Source organism: Scyliorhinus canicula, chromosome 12, assembly GCF_902713615.1.
Source record: "Scyliorhinus canicula chromosome 12, sScyCan1.1, whole genome shotgun sequence".
In the NCBI taxonomy this organism is placed as follows: Eukaryota; Metazoa; Chordata; class Chondrichthyes; order Carcharhiniformes; family Scyliorhinidae; genus Scyliorhinus; species Scyliorhinus canicula.
The window spans coordinates 33216191-33242574 of record NC_052157.1 but is presented as its reverse complement, the minus strand read 5'-3'; the positions used below and the strand labels follow the sequence as shown (position 1 = coordinate 33242574).

Below are 26384 nucleotides of genomic sequence, written 5' to 3'. Positions count from 1 at the left end.
GTAGGCCAAACCAGGTTAAGGATGACAGATTTCCTTCCCTAAAGGACATTAGTGAACCAGATGGGTTTTTAGGACAATTGCCAATGGTTTCATGGTCATCATTCGACCTTAAATTCCAGGTTTTTATTCAATTCAAATTTCACCATCTGCAGTGACGAGTTTTGAACCTGGGTCCCCAGAGCATACTCTGGGTCTCTGCTTTACTAGCACAGTGACAATACCACTACGCCACCGCCTCCCCAAGAGACTAACTCCCGTATCTCTTAAAATTGTAACTTCTTTATCTGCTCCTCCTGATACACATGAGTAAAATTTACGTACACAGGTAAATTCTTTAAAGAGATCTGGCACCTTCTTATCAATCACCACTTGATCAGGCTGTACAATCTTTTGCACCTCCTTCGCTTCACTTGGGCTTTCCTTTACCAATTTAACAAACTATCTCATCCTGCTTTACCACATCAGCCTTCCAAGTGTTTTAATTGAACCACCAACACTGTGACTTTACATGGCCTAGTTTATTACATTTGAAACTTTTCATGTCTCTTCCACCCCCTGAGGTACACTCTCCTTATTATCTCCCATCAGATCACCTTTACTTTTACCACTTGAGTATTTCTCATGTCCTCAGTTTCTATCCCTCACAGGCTGAAACTGATGTCGGAAACCAAGCTTTGATTTGTGAACTATTTAATAATCATCTGCCATTTCTGTTGCTGATCTGGCAGTTTTAACCCTCTGCTCTTCCACATGAGTTCTCACTACATCAGGGATTGAATTTTTAAACTCCTCCAAAAGTATCATTTCTCTGAGAGCTTCATACGTTTGGTCTATTTTCAAAGCCTTTATCCACCTGTCAAAATTGCTCTCTTTGAGCCTTTCAAACTCCATGGGCGGTACTCTCTGACCCCCCGGCGGGTGGTCAGCGTGAACCCCGTCCCTGCCGTCCTCCCAATTCTCCCGCCCCCCAAAAACCGGCGTGGCGTGTGTCATGCCGCCCGCCTCGGAGAATGGCGGGGTCCGGTGCGACTCAATGGGCGCCGGGGCCGCCCGAATTCTCCAGCCCGCAATGGGCCGAAGCACCGGCCGCCTGCAGCCAGTCCCGCCGTCGTAAATGAGAGTAGGTCCCTTACCGGCGGGACCTGGTGGCGCGGGCGGGCTCTGGGGTTCCTGGGGGAATCTTACCCTGGGCGGTGCCCCCACGGTGACCTGGCCCGCGGTCGGGGCCCATCGCTACGCGGGTAGTCCTGTGCCAGGGGACACTCTATTCCTTCCGCATCGGCCGTTGTGGTCTTTAGCGATGGCTGATGCAGAGTGAAACCCTGTGCGCATGCGCGGGGATGACGCCAGCACTCGCTGGCGCTCCTGCGCGTGCGCCTACTTGCGGAGGCCCTTCGCCGCCGGTTAGTACCATTCCGCATCTTTGGCGCGGCCCGACGCCGGAGTGGTTCACGCCACTCCGTCCCGCCGAGACCCCCCGCTCCGGCGGGTACGGGAGAATCCCGCCCCATGTATGTTTGACCAAATTCTTTCCTTAAATTACTAAACCTTTGTCTGCAGGCTTGAGGCACTAGTTCATGTGCACCTAAGATGGATTTTTTCACCTCCTCATACGTCCCAGATACCTCCTTCGGTAGTGATGCAAACACTAGTCCTACCTAACAGCTTTGTTTGAATCAGTAATACCCACATGTACTGTGACCATTTCATTTGTTGAGCTACCTTCTCAAATTAAATGAAAAAGGCTTCCACCTCCTGCTCGTCAAACCTTGGCAATGCTTGGACATATTTAAATAGATCCCCACCAAGCTTTCGACTATGATGCTCTTTCTCACTATCCTCATCACTATCATCCAACTGTACGTCTGCCAATTTTAACTGACTGTCATGTTTCATGTCCATTTTCTGAAGTTCATACTCTTTCTCTTTGGCCGGGATTCTCCCCTAGCCGGCGGGGCGGGGGGTCCCGGCGTAGCGGAGTGGCGCCAACCACTCCGGCGTTGGGCCTCCCCAAAGGTGCGGAATTCTCTGCACCTTTGGGGGCTAGGCCCGCGCCAGAGTGGTTGGCGCCGGGGCTGGCCGAAAGGCCTTCGCCGGTTCGCGCATGCGCTGGTGCGTCAGCTGCTGCTGACGTCACCACCTGCGCATGCGCGCTGGGGGATTCTCTTCCGCCTCCGCCATGGTGGAGACCGTGGCGGAAGAAAAAGAGTGCCCCCACGGCACTGGCCCGCCCGCTGATCGGTGGGCCCCGATCGTGGGCCTGGCCACCGTGGGGGCACCCCCGGGGTCCGATCGGCCGCGCCCCCCCCAGGACCCTGGGGGCCTGCTTGTGCCGCCAATCCCGCCGCCACCAGAGGTGGTTGAAACTACGGCGGCGGGAGAGGCCTTTCTCGACGGGACTTCGGCCCATCGTGGGCCGGAGAATCACCGCGGGGGGCCCGCGTGATACCCGCCCCAGCCAATTCCCGGGTGGCGGAGAATTTCTGCCACGGCGGGGGTGGGATTTACGCCGGTCCCGGGCGAGGGGGGTCGGAGAATTTCGCCCTTTATCTTTTTCCCTGATCTGTATCTCCTTTTCTCTTTCTTTTTGTTCTGCTAGGGCTATTCTTTCTTTTTTCCTTTCTTCTCGCTCCTTTTCTTTTTCCTCTCTTTTGTATTCAAGCTGCTTTAATTCTTTCTCGTGTTCCATTTGTTTGAGTTGTAACTGAATTTCTGCCATTTCCAATGAGTCAAACAGTATCTCAGGCAACTTTAAATGCTGAGCCACCACCATAATTACCTCACCTTTTCATATTTTGTCAGGTAATGTTAACTGCAATGTTTTTGCCAAATCTAACAGTCTGCTTTTAGTCTCTGTCTGTAAGGTACTGCATGTGACCGTCTCCACCCCCAAAAACTTCTGAGCCTCTGAAAGAGTCATTGTCCACAACATACTCCCTACTTAAACTGAAATACCACACCTGAAAAGCAACCACAATATGCTCACACCTCACTGTCTTTAAGTTCACTAAGCCAATCCAATAGATAGACTTTTATCCCGGACAAGCCCCCAATTTGTTCTGGGCCAGGGTTTAGAGAATCCCAAAGTGTGTCATGGAGTTCACCTGACCCACAACTTTTAATAGATTGTGGTGTGGGGAGCACATGGCCCACTCGACAGGTGTGGTACAGCAGAAATGGAAACGTATTTTTTAAAGCAAAATAATGTTTATTCTATGAACTCAAGTTAACCTTTTTAAAACATACAGTGAACATCTTAGCAACCATTAATTCAAATACAACCCCCAAAGAATACAACACTAAGTAATCCTTAATAACTTTCCAAACAACATCCAGAAGACAAAAGAAACACCTTTTATCAGAAGCACATCAGGTTTACATTCACTACTGAGAACATTTATAATCAAGAGATAGTATTTTGATGGCAGAGAGATCAACAGTGCACCTGCTCTGTCTGGCTTCAGCTCCAACACTGAAAACAAAACTAAAACACACCCTGCATCAAACAGCCTAAAACAAAAGTAAAAAGCTGACAGACAGCCCAGCTCCACCCACACTCTGGCATCACTGATAAACACCCAGTTCTTAAAGGTACTTTTCTTAAACACCCATTTCGTAAAGGTAAATTTCTTAAACACCCATTTCTTAAAGGTACCCTCACATGACACAAGTGTGAACCTCGGAATGGAGTACGGAGAGGTTGAAGATATCTGCGAACACATCCACCAGTTGGTCCATGAAGGATCGAATTAAGTTGGTTCCAGTATCCCAGGATGATACTCAGGGAGTCTGGTAGTAATAGTTCGTTGAGAATTTGGAGGCAGTTTTGGCAGCACTTTGGGTTGGGGGCAGGGTCAAAGGAAATGGCGATTCATATATTTGAGCCAGGGAAGTGGGATGGAAATTTTCGGAGATGGGAGGAGAAAGGAATTAGGGCACTAAAAGATTTGTTTCTTGGGGGTAGGTTTGCAGGATTGAAGGAGCTGGGAGCGAAGTATGGGCTGGAACAGGGGGAAATATTTAGATACATGCAGGTTCGAGACTTTCCCAGAAAGGAGATACAGAGCTTCCCAGTATAGCCGGCTTTCAGATTGCTGGAGAAGCTGCTGATGACAGGGGGACTGGAGAAGGGGGTAGTATCTACTGTTTACGGGGCTCTTTTCGAAGAGGATAAGGTGCCGCTGGAAAGGATCAAGGCAAAGTGGAAGGAAGAGTTGGGAGAGGGTATGGAGGAGGGGTGCTGTTGTGAGGTGCTCCAGAGGGTAAATGCCTCCACCTTGTGTGTGAGGTTAGGGCTGATACAGCTGAAGGTGGTGTATAGAGCTCACCTTACAAGGGCGAGGATGAGCCGGCTCTTTGAGTGGACTTCTTGAAGCTTGAAAAGGTCACATTTGAACTGAGGGGAAGGATGGAGGGGTTCTACAATTCATGGGTATTATTCATGATGCACTTTTGAGAACTGGATTACATTGAACATTAGGGGGGGGGGGGGTGTTGGGAGGGTTGGGGGAAGAGCGACTGTATGTGTTAATGGTGACGATGGATGATTCCTGATTCTTTTTTGTCATTTGTTTTTGTTAACATGCAGGCTAATGTTTGGGGGTTTGGTGGGAGGATGGGATTGTTGTTATTGATATATGGATTGACATTGTATTCGTTACTGATTATTGTTTAATGTTGGGTATAAATTTGGGAGAAAATGTGAAAAAGGAGAATAAAAATATTAAAACAAAAATTTGGTTCTAGTGGCTAACACAAAGAGTCTAAAAATACTAATGGATAGAATGAATGAAATGGTGAAAGCTTATGTAATAATGTACAAGAGGTAGTAACATTGCAGGCAATGCAGTATATTTAAATTTGTTCACTTCATATGGAAAGTTGCTGAAAATCAATACTTAGCAGTTGTTATAATCTGTATAGATTCCTGTAGCTTGTACAGAAAATTTATGCTACGACATTTACTTCAAATAGGTAATATACAAATGGCATTTTCACCGTGAGAATACTCCTTGCAACAAAAACAGAATTTTACCCTTTGGTTATGTAATAATGTTTTTTTGGCACATTCATTTATCTAGTTTGCAGTTTTATGGCACCAGAGACCACAACAACAGGAGAAGATGAATTAATCCTTATTCATATCATACTGCTAAGATAAAAGAATGCCTGGGTGCATGCGGTGTACCATAATGTACATAGTCCACAGTCTTTGTTTCAAGGTCTTGTTAGGGGCTGAATCAGATGGTTTGCAATCTCTGTATGCTATTTGAACCCGGATTTAGCTTCCAACCCCATATAATCTCCGATCACCAAAGCTGCATGCTTCCATCTCCATTATATAGCTTTTTCCTTAGCCCATCTATTGCTGAAACCCTCATCTATACTTCTGTTACCTCTAGACGTTAATATTCTGGTGCTCCCCAGAAGATCTCCCAACTTCCAGCGTCTGGAAAATTCAGCTCAACCAAAACTCTGCTGCCAGCATGCTTCTTTGCACCAAGTCCTATTCACCCATCCACCCCTCTGCTCACTGACCTATATTGGCATATTGTTTGGTAATGCCTCAGACTTAAAATTGTCATCCTAGTATTCAAAACCCTCCATGGAATCACCCCTCTTTATCTGCAACCTCCTCCTTTCAACTCTGGAAACTCTGTGCTTCTGAAATTTTGGCCTCTTTGTCCTTGGGTTATTTTCCATTGCCCTGCCATTGGTGGCCATGCCTTCAGATGCCTCAGCCCTAAGCTCGTAAATTCTCTTCCTGAGCCACATTCAATCCCTCTCTCTCCTCTAGTGAAATACTCCTTAAAACCTACATCTTTGACTAGATTCTGGTCACCTGTGCTGATATCTGTATGTGACTTTGTGTGAATTGTTGTCTGAAAGTGCACCTGTGAAGCACCTTAGAAGGTTCCAGTGTGACAAAGATGCAGTGCAAATGCACATTGTTCATGGAAGAGTAATTCAAAGAAGAAAACTGCCAGAATTGTTTTTCATTTTTATGCTTTTTTAATTCCTGCCTCTTTAGCTATTGTGGAGTGCAACAATTCATTTCATGAAGTGCATTCATAACAAATTTACATGAGCATTATGAAATTACTCCTAATTCATTTAGATCTGAAATTGCAAGGAAGTGCTTTCGAGAACAGCCATTTATCATGAAACGTGCAATATTTTTAAGTGAAATTTTTGTGTTGTGTTTTGTGCTTTTACTTGTCCATACCAAGCTATGGGACACTTTTCCCCCCACATTTTAACAACATGATGCATCCCGAATTCAAGACGCTTGAGTGCGTGAAAGTAGAACATCATCCACTTTTGTCGATAAAAATGTCTTATTCTCAACTCCTGAAGATCACTTACTGATCGCTTCTCGGCCTTTTGGCTAAGATCGAGCGTAGATTGAGCCTTTTGGCTCAGATCTGGTATGTCTTCTTTATGGGGACCATGAATTGGATTCAATTTGAATTGGTTTTTGGAGCAGGCAAGGAGCTGGATTAGGGGTTTGCCTCTGTCCACACTCTGAGCCCTGGCTTTGTAACTCAGATAAAGTAATAAAAATTAAAATTAAAATTAAAAATCTGTAAAAAAATCTGTTAAAAAATACTGCTTCAATGGGGCAAATATGTTGCTTCAAGCTCAGGGCTCTGGTCCCAGGAGCTCAACCAGCCCACTCTCCCTCCACTTGTAATCTTAATAAGAAGTCTCACAACAACACCACGTTAAAGTCCAACAGGTTTGTTTCAAACACTAGCTTTCGGAGCGCTGCTCCTTCCTCGTTCACCTGAGGAAGGAGCAGTGCTCCGAAAGCTCGTGTTTGAAACAAACCTGTTGGACTTTAACCTGGTGTTGTAAGACTTCTTACTGTGCTCACCCCAGTCCAATGCCGGCATCTCCACATCATGTAATCTTAATGACATCGAATAACCTTTGGAAATTTGTGAATGATGTCTTGGAGCTCTGGGACTTTTTTTGTGGGATTGAGGGTGAATGAGGGGTGTGAGGGTAGGAACTGAGGGGGGGGGGGCAGGGTGGTGTGGTTTTGTAGATTACAATGTAATGCATGCAGATAGATGTCCTTCTGTGGTCCAGAAGAAAAATCTTATCGAACAATATATTTTGTTAACACACACAAAAACAGGTTTGCTGTCATTCTGTGTATCTGAACACACATTGCAGCCTCCACTGCTGTAAATGTCTTGCTGCCTGCAAGAATTTATTTTAAATTGGTTTGGATATTTTGCATGATCCTGGTGATGTATTTCTCTACTTCTTTGAATATTATAGTATTAAGCACAGGATTACATAGTTATAGCAAATTAGTGAGAGTTTGCCACGTCGTTCTCAATTGTTTTGAAATTGTGTTGAGAGATAATGGCATCCCAAGTTTGTCTGGAAATGGCTAATATTCAACGGGAGTTATTCAAACATTAAAAATAATGGAGAGAGGAATTTCAGAAAAATGCATTATTCATTTATATGCCGTTGGCCTCTAGTGTAACTTTATGGACCTCATCTCGCTGTTTTAGAATTATAAGAAGATTCAGCTGAGACCAGGGCTTGTTTGTTTATGAGGGCTAGTGAGTGGATGAAGCTAGCTTCAGCTCATGTGAAGGTTTTTCTAAATATTTTCTTTTTCACTCTTTCAGGAAACCAATGGAAATGATATCCATTCTAAAAGTTATCCTGACCAGGTCAAATTATCTTTACCTGTCATTCGAAGTTGTAAGTATATTGCCATATTCCACAGAATTTTTATGGCACAGAAGGCCCAGTTTGGGGGGGGGGGGGGGGGGCTTGGCCCATCGTCTCTGCACCAAATCCCCCAATGCACAGCTCACTTGTTGCCATTCACCCACCTTCTTCCCGTAACCCTGCACATTCTTCCTTTTAAGATAACAGTTCTAATGTGCTAAATTGCCCGTAGTGTAAGGTTAATGGGGGGATTGTTGGGTTACGGGTATACGGGTTACGTGGGTTTAAGTAGGGTGATCATTGCTCGGCACAACATCGAGGGCCAAAGGGCCTGTTCTGTGCTGTACTGTTCTATGTTCTATGTTCTAATTCCCTTTTGAATCATTTGAACCACAGGCAGTGTTTCCAAACCTCAACCACTCGCTACGTAAAAAAAGGTTTCTCCTCATATCACCTTTGAATCTTTTACTAATTACCTTAACTCTATGCCATCATTCTCACTCATTTCACGAGTGTGAACAGGCAAAAAAAATGATCTTGAAGAAACCTAACGATTGAGGTACTCCAATTGAAAATTCAAGTGTTGCAGGAAATTATGCTTTGACTGAACTCCTGTTGACTTCAGTTTCTAATAAGTAGTGAGTTCTGCTACGAAAATGATGATTGCTGACTTGGAAGATTTTTTTAACCTGACAGTGCTAGCACTCCAGCTGTAACTAAGATTCCGATAATTCAGGCGGTATCCTTGAGTCTAATACCTTTTCAAAGTCATTCTTCAATGTCATCATCACTAATAATAATAATAAATGACGCATAGAATCAACAAAGAACAATAAAAAAACCTTTTACAGCTAATTTTAATTCTTTTAAAATTGTTAATCTTGAGAGATCTTGATGGTCAGAAACCTTCCACATTCATTTTTTATTTTACGAAAATTATGTACCTATTGTGTCTTCCAATCATGTGTAGGACAAAAGCCGAGAAGGCACCCAGAAGGCAAGCATCCTAATTGGCTCAAATATCCCATAAATACATTTTTTAAAATCACAATCTTTAAGCAAACAAGGTAGAGTTGATTTAAGGATAAATATTGGCCAAGACACCGGGAAAAGTGCCCCCATTTTTTCTCAAGAGTATCACCACTTCGGGAGATCTTACAAAAAAATCCTATAAATTTCAGGAGTGCCTTTCAAATCCTCAGGGATTCAAAGTGATTCGCAGGCTATGAATTGCTTTTGAAATGTAGTCACTGTTGCTACATAGGTAGCTCATTGGTACATAAGGCCCCACAACTAAAAATGCAGTTAATGATGTTACTGATTTTGGTGGTTTAAGTTGGGGGTTAAATGTTGGACAGGGCACCAAGATAGCTGCTCCTCTTTGAATAATGCCCTGGGATCTATACATTGGCATCCCTCTACCTTCCCACTTTCGCTTCTTTTTCTCTCTTCTCTGTCTTCTCGCTTGTGCCAGTTGATATTAATGAGAGTATTGCACTTAATTGCAATGTAACTGGAGAAATATTGGGGCACTGCTGGGCTGTTGTAATGATTGGATTTTACTGGAGGCAGTGCTAATTGAAGCAGAGTGCCAGCTATAGTATGATGTTCACTTATAATTGTTGCAACAGTGATGTATTCAGCTTAAAAGACTCTTTGCAACAGCAAGTCATTGTCTGAAGCTTTGCAATATTAGCAGATGCCACTCAAGAATGGAGTTATTATGCAGAGCAATTGTCAGTAGGTTTGCTCATAATACAAAGTTTTATCTGCTTGTTTAGAGATGGACAGTGTGTATGCATGAGTTTGTTATCTATTGCAAAGCATGTGTTGTGTATCCTCAGCAAGCATAAGAGACACTATCATTTGGAGGTGAAAAACAGTTTTGCAGTGTTTTAACAGTTAAATATTGGTGCGTTAGAGCCAGACGTTCTGCATTAAGCCTCCATAAATCATTGACTTATTATACTTAGTTACATTAACATTTGTCTGTGCCCACTGATGACATGAAATGCTTATTTGGACTTTTTTTTAACGGCAACTGATGATTTGATGGTCAACTAAGAGCTCTGCTGTACACCTAAATAAATACTTGATTTTGTTTAGTTTGTGGAGTCTGCGGCCAGATTGCTCACCAACTATTCGCAGACATCTCTGCCTCTATCCTTAAGCATACATTATGTTTGTACCGTTGCTGCTTGAGCATCAAAACAACCTGCGAGTGACTGGAGAATAGCACCACCCACGGTCCGATGCATAGCTTCACATGTTGATAGACTCCGAGAACAGGATAGAAAGATACTGCAAGGAGGCAGCACCATGCATGGCAGGAACAGAGTTAAGGATTACCAAAAAATGGTTCATGTTTAAACATGCAAGTTTCAAAACCTCATCAATGAGACACCAAATGAACCCATAACACTGCACAACCTCAGCACAGCTTGGGCTGTGATCATGTTGATGTTGACCATACTCATACAGCATGGGGGGGGGGGGGGGGGGGGATTTTGAGACCACACTTGCTGTGCAAAAGTTCAGCGATGTAGGCGCAAAATCCCAAAACAATCAGAAAACGCAAATCTCTCCGGCTGGATCGCAATTTCTGGTGGTGGAGCAACACAAATCACACCCCGGGAGCCTGAGAACCTCATTTTAACACATTAGCATGTCATTAGTGAGCATGCAGTTTGGGATTTCCCCCAACTCTGAATATTCATCGGGTGCCGACCTGACATCATGCCGAAGCCGTTTTCAAAAGCTTTACGTAAACGGGAACTTGGCAACCTCACCTCCCAGGGCTTTTCAGAGTTGAGCGCGCAGGCAGCCATCATGTTGGAGCTCAGGGGGCATCGGGGAGGACACAGGGGTCAACACGGGGTGGGTTTCAGTATCGCAAACCTGGGTCAGGGGTCGCTTATAGGCTTTACCTACCCTTCCTGTTGGGGTGACCCTTGCTTTAAGGGGTTTGAGGTTAGCATGCAGGCAGTGTCCTTTTTGCTGGGCTTGTGTCCAAATCGCCGCTGAGGGAGTGCCCTTCCATAGTGGAAGCTGGAAAGTGGGTGGGAGGCTGTACATGCAGAGGTTTGGCTCTGGGAGAGACTGAGAGGTTCTTTTTTTAATAAATGTTTTTATTGGGTTTTTGAACAAAGTATATTTACCGTTATGTACACAGAATAAGAAATATATATATACATATATAGAAGAGAAGGGCCCACCCAGATTTACCCCAGAAAAAGTAATAATAAAAAATAAAATAAAATAGAATAACTGGTAGGGTATTGTGCATCAGCTCAACAGCAGCAACTCTCAACAACTGGCAAAATTATTTACAACACTTAAGTAGGCGACTGTTTGTAGTGGGGAGGGAGGGGGCGGGGCGGTGGAGACTGGGGAGGTAAATATACATTTGAGTGCCGGAGAAACAATTACAGTGGGCAATACTCAAATGGGTTTGGTGTTGGTATTGTCACTTGCTTCTCCCAGACGGATCTCGCTGCCGTTGTCGTCTTGCGCTCACTTCCGCTTCAGCCGTTCCTCCCGTCTTTCGCCTTGTTCTCTGTTCCTGGAGATGCCAAGTTTGTTATCGTATCCCATGCCCTCCTTCCGGCTATCATTTCCCTGCCCCGTGCCCCTCCCCCCTCCTCCACCTCCCTGGTTCTCCTCTCTTGTTCCCTTTCCTTCCCTCTCCCTCCCTCCTGTGGTTCGCATTTCTTTCCTCTTAGGTTTAGCTGACCCCCCCCCCCCCCCCCCCCCCCACCCCCCCCCCCCCCCCTTCCCGGTCTATCTCTCTCTCTCATGCTTTGGCCGCTTTCCCCTGATTCTTGGCTACCTGGCTATTCTTCTGCCTGTTCGTTGGCCACAGACTGGTCCCGGAACAATTGGGTGAATGGCTCACACGTTCTGTGGAAGCCGTCGTCTGACCCTTGGATGGCGAATTTGATTTTCTCCATTTGGAGAGAATCCGGGAGGTCGGACAGCCAGTCTGCAGCTTTGGGTGGTGCTGCTGACCGCCAGCCGAACAGGATTCTACAGCGGGCAAGCAGGGAGGCAAAGGCAAGGGCGTCTTCCTCCTCCCCAGGAATAGATCTGTCTGGTCTGAAACCCCGAAGACCGCCCCTTTCGGGCATGGCTCCACCCTCATCCCCACCACTTCGGACATTGCCTTGAAGAAGGCTGTCCAGGACCCCGCAAGACTGGGGTAAGAACAGAACATGTGGGCGAGGTTGGCCGGGCCTCCTTGGCACCGTTCACATCTATCCTCCACCTCTGGAGAAGAACCTACTCAGACGGGTTCTTGTTAAGTGGGCTCTGTGTACAACTTTTAGATGCGTCAGGCTGAGCCTTGTGTACATGGGGGTGGTGTTGACCCTGTGCAGTGCTTCGCTTCGGATTCCCCACCCTATTTCAATCCCCAGGTCCTCCTCCCATTTCTTTCTTGCTGCGTCCAGTACGGTGTCGGCCCTCTGTGCCAGTCAGTCATACATGTTGCTACAGTTTCCTTTATCTGGTATGCCTGCGCCCAGTAACTCTTCCAGTAATGTCTGTCGTGGCGGTTGTGGGTACGTCCTCGTCTCCTTTCGTAGGAAGTTTTTGAGTTGTAGGTACCTTAGCTCGTCGCCCTGGCTAGCTGGAATTTCCCTGTCAATTTGTGCAGTGTTGCGATCCTGCCGTCCGTATAGAGGTCCCTGACTGTCAGTGTCCCTCCGTCCTGCCCCCACCTTTTTGAAGGTGGCGTCAGTCAGTGCTGGTGTGAACCTATGGTTGTTGCAGATGGGAGCTTTGTCGAACATTTTGGTCAGGCCAAATTGCTGCCGTAGTTGGTTCCAGGGTGGCTATCACCACCGGGCTGCTGGAGTGGGGGTGGGAGTGCTGCCGTGGCGAGGGCCCGGAAGGAGGTCCCCATGCAGGAGGCCTCCTCCACGCGCACCCACTCGGCTTCTGGCTCCTGGATCCATCCCCTTATTCGCTCGGCCGTCGCCGGCCAGTGGTAGAATTGTAGGTTTGGGAGGGCTACCCCCCCCTGGATTTTGTTTTTTGTTGGACCTTCTTTGGGATCCTAGCATTCTTCCCCCCCATACGAACGCGATGATTAGTTTTTCCTGTGCTTTGTAAAAGGCCTTGGGAATGTAGATCGGGATGGATCTAAGTAGGAAGAGGTACCTGGGCAGTATGTTCATTTTGATCGTCTGGACTCTCCCCGCGAGGGAGAGTGGGAGTGTGTTCCATCTTTGCAGGTCCTTTTTGACTTCCTCTGTCAGACTGGTGAGGTTCCATTTGTGGATCCCTTTCCAGTCGTGGACTATTTGGATCCCCCGGTGGCGGAATTTGTGTCGGGCTTGTTTAAACGGCAGTTCTGTTAGTGCTGCCCTCCCTACTTGTGGGTGTACCGGGAAGATCTCGCTTTTGCTCATGTTGTGTTTGTAGCCCGAGAAGGTGCCAAACTCTTTCAGGAGAGCGATGATTCCGTCCATGCTGCTTTGTGAGTTCAAAATGTAGAGGAGCAGGTCATCTGCATAGAGTGAGACTCTGTGCTCTCTGCCGCCCCTTCAGATCCCCCTTCAGTTTTTTTACCGCTCTGAGCGCAATTGCTAGCGGCTCGATCGCTAGAGTGAACAGCAGCGGGGTGAGTGGGCATCCTTGTCTGGTGTCCCTGTGCAGCTGGAAGTATTGGGAGTTGGTGTTGCTGGTCCGTACACTCGCCATGGGAGCATTGTATAGGAGCTTTACCCAGGAGGTGAACCCTGTTCCAAGCCCGAACCGCTCCAGTGCCTCCATGAGGTTTTTCCATTCGACTCTGTCGATGGTCTTTTCTGCGTCTAGGGAGACGATCACCTCTGGTGTTCTCTCCCCGGAGGGGGTCATTATCACGTTCAGCAGGCGCCTGATATTCAAGGTAAGCTGTCTACTTTTGACAAAGCCCGCCGGGCCCTCTGCGACCACCTCAGGTACACAGTCTTCTAGTCTTTTGGCTAGGATTTTGGCCAGTATTTTGGCATCTGCGTTCAGCAGTGAGATGGGTCTGTATGGCCCACATTCCGTTGGGTCTTTATGTTTCTTAGGTATCAGCGAGATTGAGGCCTGTGCTAGCGTGGGTGGCAGTGTGCCCCTAGCTAGCGAGTCTGTGAACATCTCCCGCAGATGTGGGGCCAGTGCGGTCGCAAATATTTTGTAGATATCCGCCAGGAACCCATCTGGTCCTGGCGCCTTCCCTGCCTGCATGGAGCTAATGCTGTCCATGATCTCTCCCAGTGCTTGTGATGCTTCCAGGCCCCGTTTTCTGCCCTCCCCTACGACTGGAATGTCCAGTCCATCAAGGAACTGTTTCATCCTGGACTCCCCCATTGGGAGTTCTGGGGTGTACAGCCCTTGGTAGAAGTCCTTGAAAGTTTTGTTGATCTTTTCTGGTTCTGTTTCTAATGTGCCTCTGGTTTTCCTGATTTGTGCAATTTCTCTGGTGGCTGCCTGCTTTCTCAACTGGTGTGCCAGCAGGCGGCTGGCTTTGTCTCCATGTTCGTATAGGGTCCCACGTGCCTGGCAGAGTTGGTGCATTGCTTTACTGGTGGAGAGCAGATCAAAGCTCCTTTGTGGCTCTTTCCTCTCCGCCAGGAGCTCTACGGTCTACCTCCAGTATGGAGTCGACCAGCTGCTTCTTAGCCGCCCTTTCCTCCCTATCTCTTTGCGCTTTGAAAATGATGATTTCCCCTCATAGTACGGCCTTTAGCGCTTCCCAGAATGTGGAGGGTGAGACCTCCCCGTTCTGGTTGTTCTCCGTGTACTCTGCTATGGCCCGCGATATCTTTTCGTTGAAGGCCTTGTCAGCAAGTAGGGCAATGTCCAACCTCCGTTGGGCCCTGCCCGTGACTGAGAGGTTCTTGGGTGGGGTTCCATGAGAGGCCAAACTGCAAGGGCAAAGTGTGGCGGCTGAGGAATCTCCGCCTCATAAGGCATGAAGATCCTCTCACTGGGGGAGGATGATTGCGGTGTGAGTTGAATCTCAAACTCGGGCAGCACTATTGGGACAAAGGGGAGAAGCTGCATGGAAGTTCCAATCCACTTGGATGGAGGGGAAGGGAGGTGGTGAAGACCGTCTTGTGACAGGTGTTAGTAACCCGCGAGGTGGCTGGGTAAGAGATCACCTTGGAGGTGTGAGTGGGTGCAGTGAGAGGCAGGAGGTGGCAGACTTACCCTGGCCACGAGAAGAAGCTCATTCATCTTTATCCGGCACTGCTGCCCCATCCTCTTCTGTAGTGAGCTGGCACTGACTAGGGTTGCCACTGCATCCCAGGCGGTGTGGTCATCTTGCTGGATGGATGTCTGAATGACCGTGGATAAAGGCCATGTTCTGCTGCACTCAATCCAGGCGTCTGGTAATGGGCTCCCTCTGAAAAACGTGGTGTTGGCTGCCTGGCAGCCATCGCCTTGAATGGATCTGGAACAAGTGCTGGGGAGGTGTTTATATGGAGCTCCCCACTGATTGCTGAGATTAATTTGTCCAGGGCGAGCGAATCAGCGAGTGCTGTCACGAGTGCGACGTGACTCATGTGGTAAAATATTAATTTTTTAAAGAGACTCAATATTATGTCAGATTTCCCGCCGCCGGCATTCACAGAGGTTTTCACAGTGGAACTGACACTTTGCCAAATTTTGGTACGATTTTGCCCACACTTCGACTGCTTTCGTAGCGTCATCAAGTCTGAAAATATTTCATGCAAGAACATTTTTAAAATATATCGTCACTTATTGCAAAAGGTGAAAATGCTGACAGCAGTGTTAAATCTGAGAAAACTGCTAGTTTTGTATTGCTCTCCATTTTTGCAGCCAGTTTCAAAGTCCGTCTCCACCATCATAATCTAATTAAACAAGAGCAGAAAACAGACCTCCCTCCCCATTTCCTCAGTTAATTCAACAGTACTTGACAGGCAGGGTCAGTTGGAGAGAACTAAATAGAAGAGCAGAAGGCAGGTACAAGTTGAGGGTTCTCCGTGCCGCCACGGGCCGAGTGTCCGCCGAGTTCAGCCTAGTCCCGCCGGCATGGGTCCCACTCAGCGGGACCTCGGAGTTCTGGCTCCGGGTGTCGCCCTGGTGGGGGGGCCGGGGATCCGACTCCGGGGGGGGGGTTCTCCACGGTGGCCTGGCCCGCGATCCAGGTCTACCAATCAATGGCCGGGGTAATTCCATGGGGGGCCTATGTTCCGCTGCGCCGAGCCCCTGTAGGGCTCCGCCATATTGCCGGGGGCCGGTGAGGAGACGGGAACACGTGCGCGGACTCGGGCCGGCTGTGGAGCGGATGAGTGGACTCTCGCTGGCCATGGTGCACTGGCTTTCCACTCCGGCGCCATACTAGCCCCCTAGGAAGGGGTGAATACCTGGGCCTGGATGCCTGTTGATGCCGGAGTGGCTCGCTGCGCTTTTGACGCCGGCGTCAGAACTTGGCCGCGGGATCGGATAACCCCGGCCATTATTCTCCAGGCCTGTGTGTTGGGAATCACGTGGGCGAGGATTACTACAGTTATGGACAAGTGTGTACCTGATGGGGTGGACCATGTGGTGGGACAAGGGGATGACTCCTTCAGGGAGTTTCCCCCAAAGTCCATCCGAGGGTTACCTTCCCTCCCCACAATGAAAGACATGCCCACCTGAGACCCCTGAGACTCCCTAAATAAAGACCCCCCTCGACACCCCATAAATAAAAAAAACCCAGAGACTCCCAAAATAAAGACCCCCCAGAAATCCCTCAATGAAGAGACCCCCCCAGAGACTTCCTAAATAAAGAGACACCACCCGAGATCCCACAGGGCCAGGCAGTCCTGTCAGGCAGCCCTCCAGAGAAGAAACACCTATCTGGAAGGCTCCTTAGAAAAGAGACTCTTGCAGCCCCTCAGAAAAGAGAAGCCTGTCTCGAGGCCTGAGAGCAGTCCAGACAGAGGCAGTGAATAAAATTACTGTTGTAACACTCACGTGGGCATACACCTGCTGGCTCAGACACAGGAAGCACCCTCTGTCAATTCCTGGAACAAGAAACCGGCCAGCTGTGTTTAAACCCCTCAGGTTCTTGAGCTGCAAGCCATTTGTTCATTTCCCTTACTAGGCTGTGACTGCCAGATTGCACATACACACAGCTTTCAGCTTTGCTTCATTCATCTTCCCTCACGGTTGAGTAACTCTGAAGTGCTCTATCCACAATGTTTATAAACATCAACCACTTCAAAGAGAGGCAAGTGCTTTCCAATCACCCCTTTTCACGCTTGAGTGATTTTGAAGCAGTCAGCTGGAAATTGACTGGGGATGAATTGTGATGTGGGTGGGGGCGGGGGGCGGGATGTGTGATTGTGATGCACGCAATGGCCTGCGTGGGACCTCGTTATCGGGCTGTCAGCTGAAAATGGTGGCCCGATAGGGGCTTCCCTAGAGAAACCCTCGCGATCCTTTCCATGTATCAACTTGAAGGATTGTAAATCGCTTCCTGAAGTCACGTGCAATTCAGCTCGGGTGCGAGTCTCCCAAAAGAAGAATCATAGCCATTGTCTCCACTCTTTTGCCAATGGGCTGTAAAGTGATACTGGTTCTTTGACCCATGTGCCTCTGACATCATTTGCCGAAGTGATCACAAGTAGGTGCTTTAGAATTTCAAGATGATCGTGTGTTAGGTTTTCCCAACTGACTGGTAAAAGCCTGCTCTTGAGGATACTCATTGAAGTGATGTGATTTGGATGTGAGATCAGTGAGGCATTCTCCAAATTTAGTGTCATTCACTTTCAGAAATTAGTTATCCTTGGCTATTTTTCTGCTCCATTCCTTTGCTCTCCATTCCTAATCCTGTTTATTTCCCTGTTTGTGGGAGGTGGCTACAGCTGGCATCTTGCCAGACTGCCTTTGAGTTTGGGACCTGATTATGTGTGGTCTTGCTGTGTAGCCTACTATTTTGTTGCTCCATGTAGCTGCAACAGATCAGGCAGGAGTGATATCCTTACAAATTGTTATTGGGATTCAATTACACTTCGCAGTGCAGTACAGGAATTTGAAACTATTTTCCAGACCGTTAAGCGTTTTAGTTATGGTCAAGCTTCACAGTCACTCTTGATTATTTCATTGCAGCACTCATAGACGGGGCTTGTGAAGACAAGCATTGTGACGATCAAAGTGGTCCTAATAACTCACCAATAACAGCTGCAAATGGACAGTTGAAGCATCATTCTGGGTTAATTGACCTATACTCCAAAACGAAAGAGAGACTGTTACCAGGGAAAGAATTAAGGTAGAGTATTTAATCATTTTCAAGATATATTTCTAATTATATGCAAACTTGAGAACTGTTTACATTTTAAAAAGTTTGTCACTGCGTCTTTCATATTCTCCAGATGCGCACCCCTTAATGACGAGTGTTTCATTATTTTGATAAATAACCTTGGAGTTGTTTTAATTTCACAGCCAGTTTCTTTCAATGATTCAAACAGAGAATGCTGGAAAAACACAGCAGGTCTGATAGCATCTGTAGGGAGAGAAACAGACTTAATGACTCAAGGCCATTTGGCTTTTCATCAAACAGATTGTAACCAACTCCCAGCCTCAGCTAAAATAATTAAAAATAATCCTGTCTGTTTCTGTAGCAGGGTTGCAGCTCAACACTGGGTCATTTCAGAGAGATTTCTAAATTTGTTTAGTGGATCTGCATATTGAAGTCTCACATCTCACATCAGCCAAGAAGGGCTTTGCAGCATGGGATTTTGCTGAATCGGTTATATTGGTGCATGTTGGAGATACCCACATGGGCTCCCTTGTTGAGGATGCAGCTGGTGACAGGGCATTGTTGGGACACCTTGTGCAAGTGTGCAGTCAGTTCCAGCCCTGCAGACCACGGAGTCCCAACAGAAGTGCATTAGTTAATAATCTTTAACCCTTGACTGCTCCAATCAGTTATAGACACCAGATTTACAAGTTAAACATTAAAAAAGTGTTTATTAATAATAAGAGGAAAGATGAATATACAAAGAAAAATACACGGCAATGGCATAACAGTCTACCTAATCCCAAAACCCTGGCCCACCCTCTACCCAGACACACACCAGATGTACACAAGGTAAGGGTAGGAGAGGATTAAAAATCAGGGGATTAAAAGAAAAGGTTTGAGATGAATCATCACTGCTGCAGTTGTGTCCTCTGGGGAATAGATATATTCAAGAGATTCAGGTTAGTGCAGTTCCATCCTTTGAGCACTGGATAAAGTTTTACACAAGAGATCCAGGCCAGTGCAGTTGCAACCTCCAGTCACCAAATGGAGCTGTACACAGGAGATTCAGATTGATGCAATTCTGACATTTGACCGCCAGATGGAGCTCCCATCCCCTAAAATATTACTAAAGCTTCATACCTGAGGAATCATTGATTTTACCCTTTGTCTGATTTCTGTGCGGAGATTCTACTATATTATGGACAGTTTGGGTTCTTTCCAGCCTTTCAGACAAAGGATTAAAAGGTTACAGACCGGATGGGAGACTGCTTGTTTTCCTACTCCTGAAGTGCCCTTTAGAGACCTGATTGCTGTCTGTGTCTTTTCACTAGGAGAGCCTTCACTGATCTGGTTAGGATGTTTTAAAAATTGTCTGGCAGAGAGAGAGCGAATCTTCAAGCTGTTTCCTAGCTAGGCTTCTCCTTCGAACTGACAAAATGGAGCTGGCTTCTCCTGTTCTAGAAGTTTCTTAAAAGCTCCACTAATCCTGAATGAGAATCGGCCCAAGGCCCAGATTTAAAACAAGCTGATTGACTGATTGCCAAGTCTAACAAACTGACATCACGGGCTCTGCCACAGAACCCAAAGGGAAACCCTGCCGGGTCCATTCGACCAGGGGTGTTTCAACTTTGCCTAAAGTCTGTAGTTTTAAGCAAAAGATCTCCGTGTGGCAGTAGCTGCAAGAACTCTATAGTTTAAAGCAGTTAGCAGCTCAGGAATTAAGAAGGAAAAACAGAATGGACAAACCATATCCTAACAGCATATATCTTCCAGAAGGTGCATGGCTTATGTAGCACCATCAGTGCTCCGGAAACTAAATGTGTGCCCACAGTTTCAGTTATTACGATCAAAAGAGAATGGCAATCATATCAAAAATATATGTTGCTGGTGTGCACTTCTAGTGTTTAAGAGAATGTAACAATTGCGATGCAACTTAGTCTTTTTGACTCGCGCCACTGTAAACCATGTACCAAATAGCATCAACCTACCATTTTCTGAATAACATCTAGTGCTCGGGTTCATAAGTAATCTTACTTATTCCACAATGATGAACAGTTATTAGTGTTTCTGTAAGGTTGAAGATACTTCTGAAAGAGTAGATCTTCCCTATAATATCTATGCTTCACCTGAGCTTCACCTGATGACTATGTATTTACATTGTGTATTTATCATCTGTCCTATGATTTTCATGTATGGAACAATTTGCCTGGACTGTACGCGGAACAATACTTTTCACTGTACCTCGGTACATGGGACAATAAATTTAAATCTAAATCATGATGTTCCGCAGTTATCAACAAGAATGTCCAATATTTTGGGGTGTAAACCGCAGTTGGAGTTGTGGGAGGAAGGGAGAGAGGACGTTAGCGAAGGCAACAATGGTTTACGTCGGAATATTATCTGAAAATCTGCCAAGTTTCAAAAATTGGATCTTGTAGCCGAGGGAAGATATCTAATTCATGACGTAATGTTCTTATTGGATGGCCTGATTTTTATTACAAGAACACTTGTAGCTAAAGCTATAAATGATTTATTAACATTAACTGTGGGTAATCTATATACAAAAAAACAGCTGAATAAGAGTAAGATCAAGCACAAGCAATCTCTCTCTTCAGCTTCCTCTAGCCAGCCTGAGGGGTAACTGGCTCCAAAATTCACTTATATACTAATGAGGCTCCTAATGGTCAGTTGGTGAATTACAACACAACCATGCTATCACTACAGTTGACAGTCAGGCTGGGTCTGATCGTAGTCCTTTAAGTTAGCGAACTGTGCTGCCAAGCAGGAATCAAGTAGGGATCTGTGCAAAGGAGCTCCGCTGCCAACCAGGAATGATTTTTTTTGTGTGGAGCTGCATTGCCCAGGAATGAATGATTTGCTTTTGAACTTCGAGAGTCGGGGTGGGGGACGGGGGAGGAGGGGGGGGGGGGGGGGGGGGGGGGGGGAGGGGGGGTGGGTCGGTAGTGTTATTGTTGTTCAGCACAAATTATTTATTTCTGAACTGGGAGGTTGTGTTGGCAGGCAGGAATTCTGTTGTTCCTGAAGTCAGTGATGTTGAATGGGAATGATTTGTGTCTAGTGGCACAATTAATGTATGCTTATTAAAATGAAAAATACAAAGCTGAAATAGCTGCAAGAAAATGGGGAAGGACTAGAAGAACAGAATAGAATATAAATCATGGACAATGTTGGGCCATACAGCGTCTGTCAGCGTCAAATGACCTGAATTACCAATGTTTACAATTATTTATGCCTCTCAGTCATTAATGGGACATACATTAGCTATTGGAAACACTATGCTATTGGAGATGTGCTTAAATGGCGGGAAAGTAATCATTATTCTTATGTGGACCTAGAGTGAGTCTTGACATTTGACAGCTATTTCAATACAGAACCAACAAATCTGGTGACCCTGGCTAGATGTGAGGTACTTGGGGGCATCAACCATTTTTCTCTCTCTCTCCCCCTCCTCCCTGAAAGCGTCATCTGTGTGCCAACTTTTTTTTTTGCGGGTGTCGTGCTGTAATATGTTGGAAGCGTGTGGTAAAGGGGTACCTGGGGTCTCAAGTGACCGGTGGGCCAATGCTCTTTCCTTGAACAACGAGATTTGAAGATTGAGAAAAGGGCAGCAGGTAGAATTGTGGTTAGCACAGTTGCTTCACAGCTCCAGCGTCCCAGGTTCAATTCCCGGCTTGAGTCACTGTCTGCGCGGAGTCTGCACGTTCTCCCCGTGTTTGCATGGGTTTCCTCCAGGTGCTCCAGTTTCCGTCCACGAGTCCCAAAGATGTGCAGGTTAGGTGGATTGGCTATGCTAAATTGCCCTTCGGGTCCAAGAAAGGTTAAGTGGGGTTACGGGGACAGAGTAGAGGTGTGGGGATCAAGTGGAGATATGGGCCTAGGTAGGGTGCTCTTTCCAAGGGCCAGTGCAGACTCGATGGGCCAAATGGCCCCCTTCTGCGCTGTAAATTCTATGATTCTATGACTGAGGAATGATTAAGGGGGAGGGGGAATTTAAGTGGAGGAAATCGTCATATCAAGCCCAGAAAAGAGAAAGAAAGAGGGGAAGTGGGTGGGGGGGGGGGGGGGGGGGAAGAAATGTCAAAAATTTTAGTGGGGGGGGGGGGGGAAGGAATGTCAAACATTTTACACCCCTAGCGGGAATTTATTGCTGGATGGGATGAGACTCCACAATTACATTTCTGTTTAATTTCTAGATTGGAGGGCTAGATTGGCACTGCATTAACAGTTCTCATATTGATCAAAAGACACTTAGGCCATTAATTACCTGATGCAGTATGTTGCAGTACGTTGAATAAGAAAATAATGGTCTGGATTATCCGGTCCCCCAGGCGTGTGTTTTTCGGCGGTGCACTGTTTGTTGATGGCAAGATTCTCTGTTCCTGCCACTGTGAATGGGAATTCCCTATGAAGATATCGCACGCTGCTGGGAAACAAACGGGCGGCGTGCACTGCCGGCAGGAGCACAGAATCCCGATGGCTGCAGAAAATTTGAAAATCATATCTGAACAAAATCTTTAAAAGTAACTTTGGCGATGTGTCATTTGTGTGATGCAAATGATGGACCAATGGAAATCAAAAGCAAATTCTGAAGATTCACAAATCACAGCGTATACTTTAATCCCCTAAACTTGTTAGCTGATTTGGGCACTAACAACATTATTGCCAGTATTTTCAAACAGGATCCGGCCCATCACTTTGTGTTCTGGTTTTTGATTGGGGTCACTTCAGCACAGATACTTAAAATGTTGCTTTGCAATACTTCATTCTACATTCTATAAACAAAAATAAGCTTTAGAAATTGGGGAAAAAAGTGAAATATAGGAGCAACAATGACCATTCAGGTCCATCTCGCAGGTCCCAGAGTTCAAATACAAAAATAACAACAGAAAATATTATACTCGGCAGGTTTTCCTGCATGTGTGCAGAGAAATAGTTAATATTTCACACACGAAAGCAGAAAATACGAGATAATCTCAGCAGGTCTGATAGCACCTGTGGAGAGAAAAGGGAGCTAACGTTTTGAGTCCAGATTATTCTTTGTCAAAAGCTTTGACAAAGTCATCCAGATTCAAAGCATTAGCTCCGCTTTCTCTCCACAGATGCAGTCAGATCTGCTGAGATTGTCCAGCATTTACTGTTTTGTTTCAGATTGCTCTAGCCGCAGTAATTTGCTTTTATCTTCGTAGTTAATATTTCAGGTTTGTGAGCTTTTATCAGGATGGGAAACATTGTTTGCTATATATATTCATCAGTTTGATTTTTCTTACCAGATGTATTGTAGTTCTCTAATAAATTACTGATGTTCGTCATTGTGATTAGTTCCCCTGGACATTACATTGCAAGATTAAAGAATCTATGGTGGAATTTAATACCCACCTTCTCCATCACCCCCCCCCCCCCCCCCCCCCCCCCCCCGCCCATTTCCCCCTTAGCAGGTGGGGTGGAGTTCCTGTCACCTTTCTGATATTCAGTGGAGAAAACTCCATACACCATGTGGGGAGGCTGCAAAAGATGATGGTCTCTCTCTGCAGGCTACAAAACAGACGGACCACACATTGTTAATGTAGGCACCAGAAGCTCTAATGGCAAACCCAGCCCAGCCGACCCTGCAAAGTTCTCCATACTAACATTTGGGTGCTTGTGCCGAAATTGGGAAAGCTGTCTCACAGACATCTCAAGCAACAGCCTGAGTCAGGAGGGAGTTGCCTTGGGAGTCCTCAACATTGGCTCTGAACTCCATGAAGTCTCATAGCACCAGCTCAAACTTGAGCAAGGAAACCTCCTGCTGATTACCACATACCATCCCACCATAGCTGATGAATCAATACTCCTCCATGTTGGACACTAATTAAAAGAAGCACTGAGGGTGGCAAACAGGGCCGGCTCAAGGCACCGGCAACTCGGGCAGTCGCCCGGGGCTCCATGTGCTAGGGGGCGCCAGAGACTCGGGTCCCGCGCATGCGCAGTTGGGCCGGTGCCAACCAGCGCATGCGCGGTGGCCGCACTCCTCCAGGGTGGCCGCACTCCTCCAGGGTGGCCGCACTCCTCCAGGGTGGCCGCACTCCCCCAGGGCGGCCCCCCCCCCTCTGTCCGCCCCGCCTCCCGCCCCCGGTCCGCCACCTCGGTCCGCTCCCCCCCCCGCCTCGGGTCCGCCCCCCCCCCCCCCCCGGATCCCGCCCCCCCCCCCCGGGTCCGCCCCGCCCCCCCCGGGTCCGCCCCCCCCGCTCGGTCCGCTCCCCCCCCTCGGGTCCCCCCCCCCCCCCCCCCCCCCCCCCGGGGTCCACCCCCCTCTTGGCCCCGCCCCCCTCTCGGCCCCCCCTCTCGGCCCTGCCCCCCCCCTCTCGGCCCCCCCCCCTCTCGGCCCCCCCCCCCCCAAGGGCGCCGAAGTTCAGCTTGCCCGGGGCGCCAGCAACCCTAGGGCCGGCGCTGGTGGCAAAGACACAGAATGTACTCTGTGTGGGAGACTTCAAATTCCATCATCAAAAGTGGCTCAGTAGCACCACCACTGATCAAGCTGGCCGGGTCCTAAAGGACATAGCTGCCAGACTGGGACTGTGGCAGGTGGTGAGAGAACCAACAAGAGGGAAAAACATACTTGGCCTTATTTCCATCAACCTACTTGCCGCAGATGCATCTGTCTGTGACTGTATTGGTAGGAGTGGCCACCACACAGTCCTTTTGGAGATAAAGAACTGTCTTCACATTGAAGATTCCCTTCATCGTGTTGTGTGGCACTACCATTGGGTTAAATAGGATGGACTTGGAACAGATCAAGCATCTCAAAACTGGCATCCATAAGGCGCTGTGGGCCATCAGCAGCAGCAAAACTGTATTCAACCTCAATCTGTAACCTCATAGCCCGGCATTACCCCCCCGTACCATTACCACCAAACCAGGGTATCAACCCTGGTTCAATGAAGAGGGCAGCAAGGCAATGCAGGAACAGCACAAGGTATACCTAAAAATGTGGTCTCATCCAGGTGAAGCTACAACACAGGACTACTTGCATGCCAAACAGCATAAGCAGCAATTAATAGGCAGAGCTATGCAATTCCACAACCAACCGATCAGATCTAAGCTATGCAGTCTGAACACATCTAGGCATGAATGGTGGTGGACAATTAAACAGCTCACTAGAGGATTATCCCCATCCTCAATGAATGGCAGTGTTTTATTTAAAGGGTCTCAGATTGGGAAATGTTGATATACAAAGTGACCTGGGTGTCCTTGTACACCAGTCACTGAAAGCAACCATGCAGGTACAGCAAGCGGTGGGGAAGGCAAATGGTATGTTGACTTTAATTTCAAGAGGATTTGAATACAGGAAAAGGATGTTTTACTGAGGCAATACAGGGCTTGGTGAAACCACACTTCGAGTATTGTGTGCAGTTTTGATCTGCTTATTTATGAAAGGATATACATTGTCTCAGAGGAGTGCAATGAAGTTTCACCAGACTTGACTTTTTCCTGGGATGGCAGTATTGTCCTATGAGGAGAGATTGGGTTGACTGGGCCTGTATTTAGTGGAGTTTAGAAGACTTTGAGGGGATATCATTGAAACATATAAAATACTGACAGGACCAGACAGACTGGATACAGGGATGTTGTTTCTTCTGCTGGGCGTGATCTAGAAGTGCCTTTTAGGACTGAGGTGAGGAGAAATTTCTTCACTCAGATGGTGGCAATCCTGTGGAACGTGGTAGAGGCCAAGTCACTGAATGTCTTTAAGAAGGAAATAGATAGGTTTCTAGGCATTAAAAGTGTCAAGGGGTATGGGAGAGAGCGGGAGAATGGTGTTGAGTTAGAGAATCAGCCACGATCATCGTGAATGGCAGTGCAGGCTCATTGGATGAATGGTCTACTCCTGCTCCTATTTTCTATGTTTCGATGAATGTTAGCGTCCAGGTTGTACTCACCTCTCTGTGGGACTTGGCTGAACTTGGCGGCTCAGTAAAGGACATTGTCAGAGCAGCATGTGGTGCACTGCTGCCTCACGGCGCTGAGGGCCTGGGTTCGATCCTGGCTCTGGGTCACTGTCTGTGTCAAGTTTGCACATTTTCCCTGTATCTGCATGGATCTCACCCCCACAACGCAAAGATGTGCAGGGTGGGTGGATTGGCCACGTTAAATTGCCCCTTAATTAGAAAAATTTAAAAGTAAAGGACATTTTCTCGGATCACACGCAGAAGGGGAATTGAAATGTTTGTGGTGAACTTAGATCCCTGTAAGGAATCTGCCAGACAATATCCTGAGATCGACACATATCTGGAATTACTGAGCACCCATTTGGCCCCTCATTTTCTAACCTTGACTGACTGTCTCCACTGCACCCATGATCCTTGTCTTCTCCCATATCACTCCTCCATGCCCCTGACCCCACTCCAAAACCTTTACCATTGATTCACCTTTGCTGGCCCCAAACCTCTATGCACGAGTC

The 26384-nt window shown here is 47.1% G+C and overlaps 1 protein-coding gene across 1 annotated transcript in view; it reads left to right on the top strand.

Moving 5' to 3' along the window:
- Positions 1 to 26384, top strand: part of LOC119974370 (protein unc-13 homolog A-like) — a 237256-nt gene that overhangs the window by 149968 nt on the left and 60904 nt on the right. Inside the window, exons 7-8 of the mRNA XM_038813159.1 lie at positions 7653 to 7728; positions 17794 to 17953. Of these exons, the coding sequence (XP_038669087.1) occupies positions 7653 to 7728; positions 17794 to 17953 (236 nt within the window). The remainder of the gene's footprint in view (positions 1 to 7652; positions 7729 to 17793; positions 17954 to 26384) is intronic.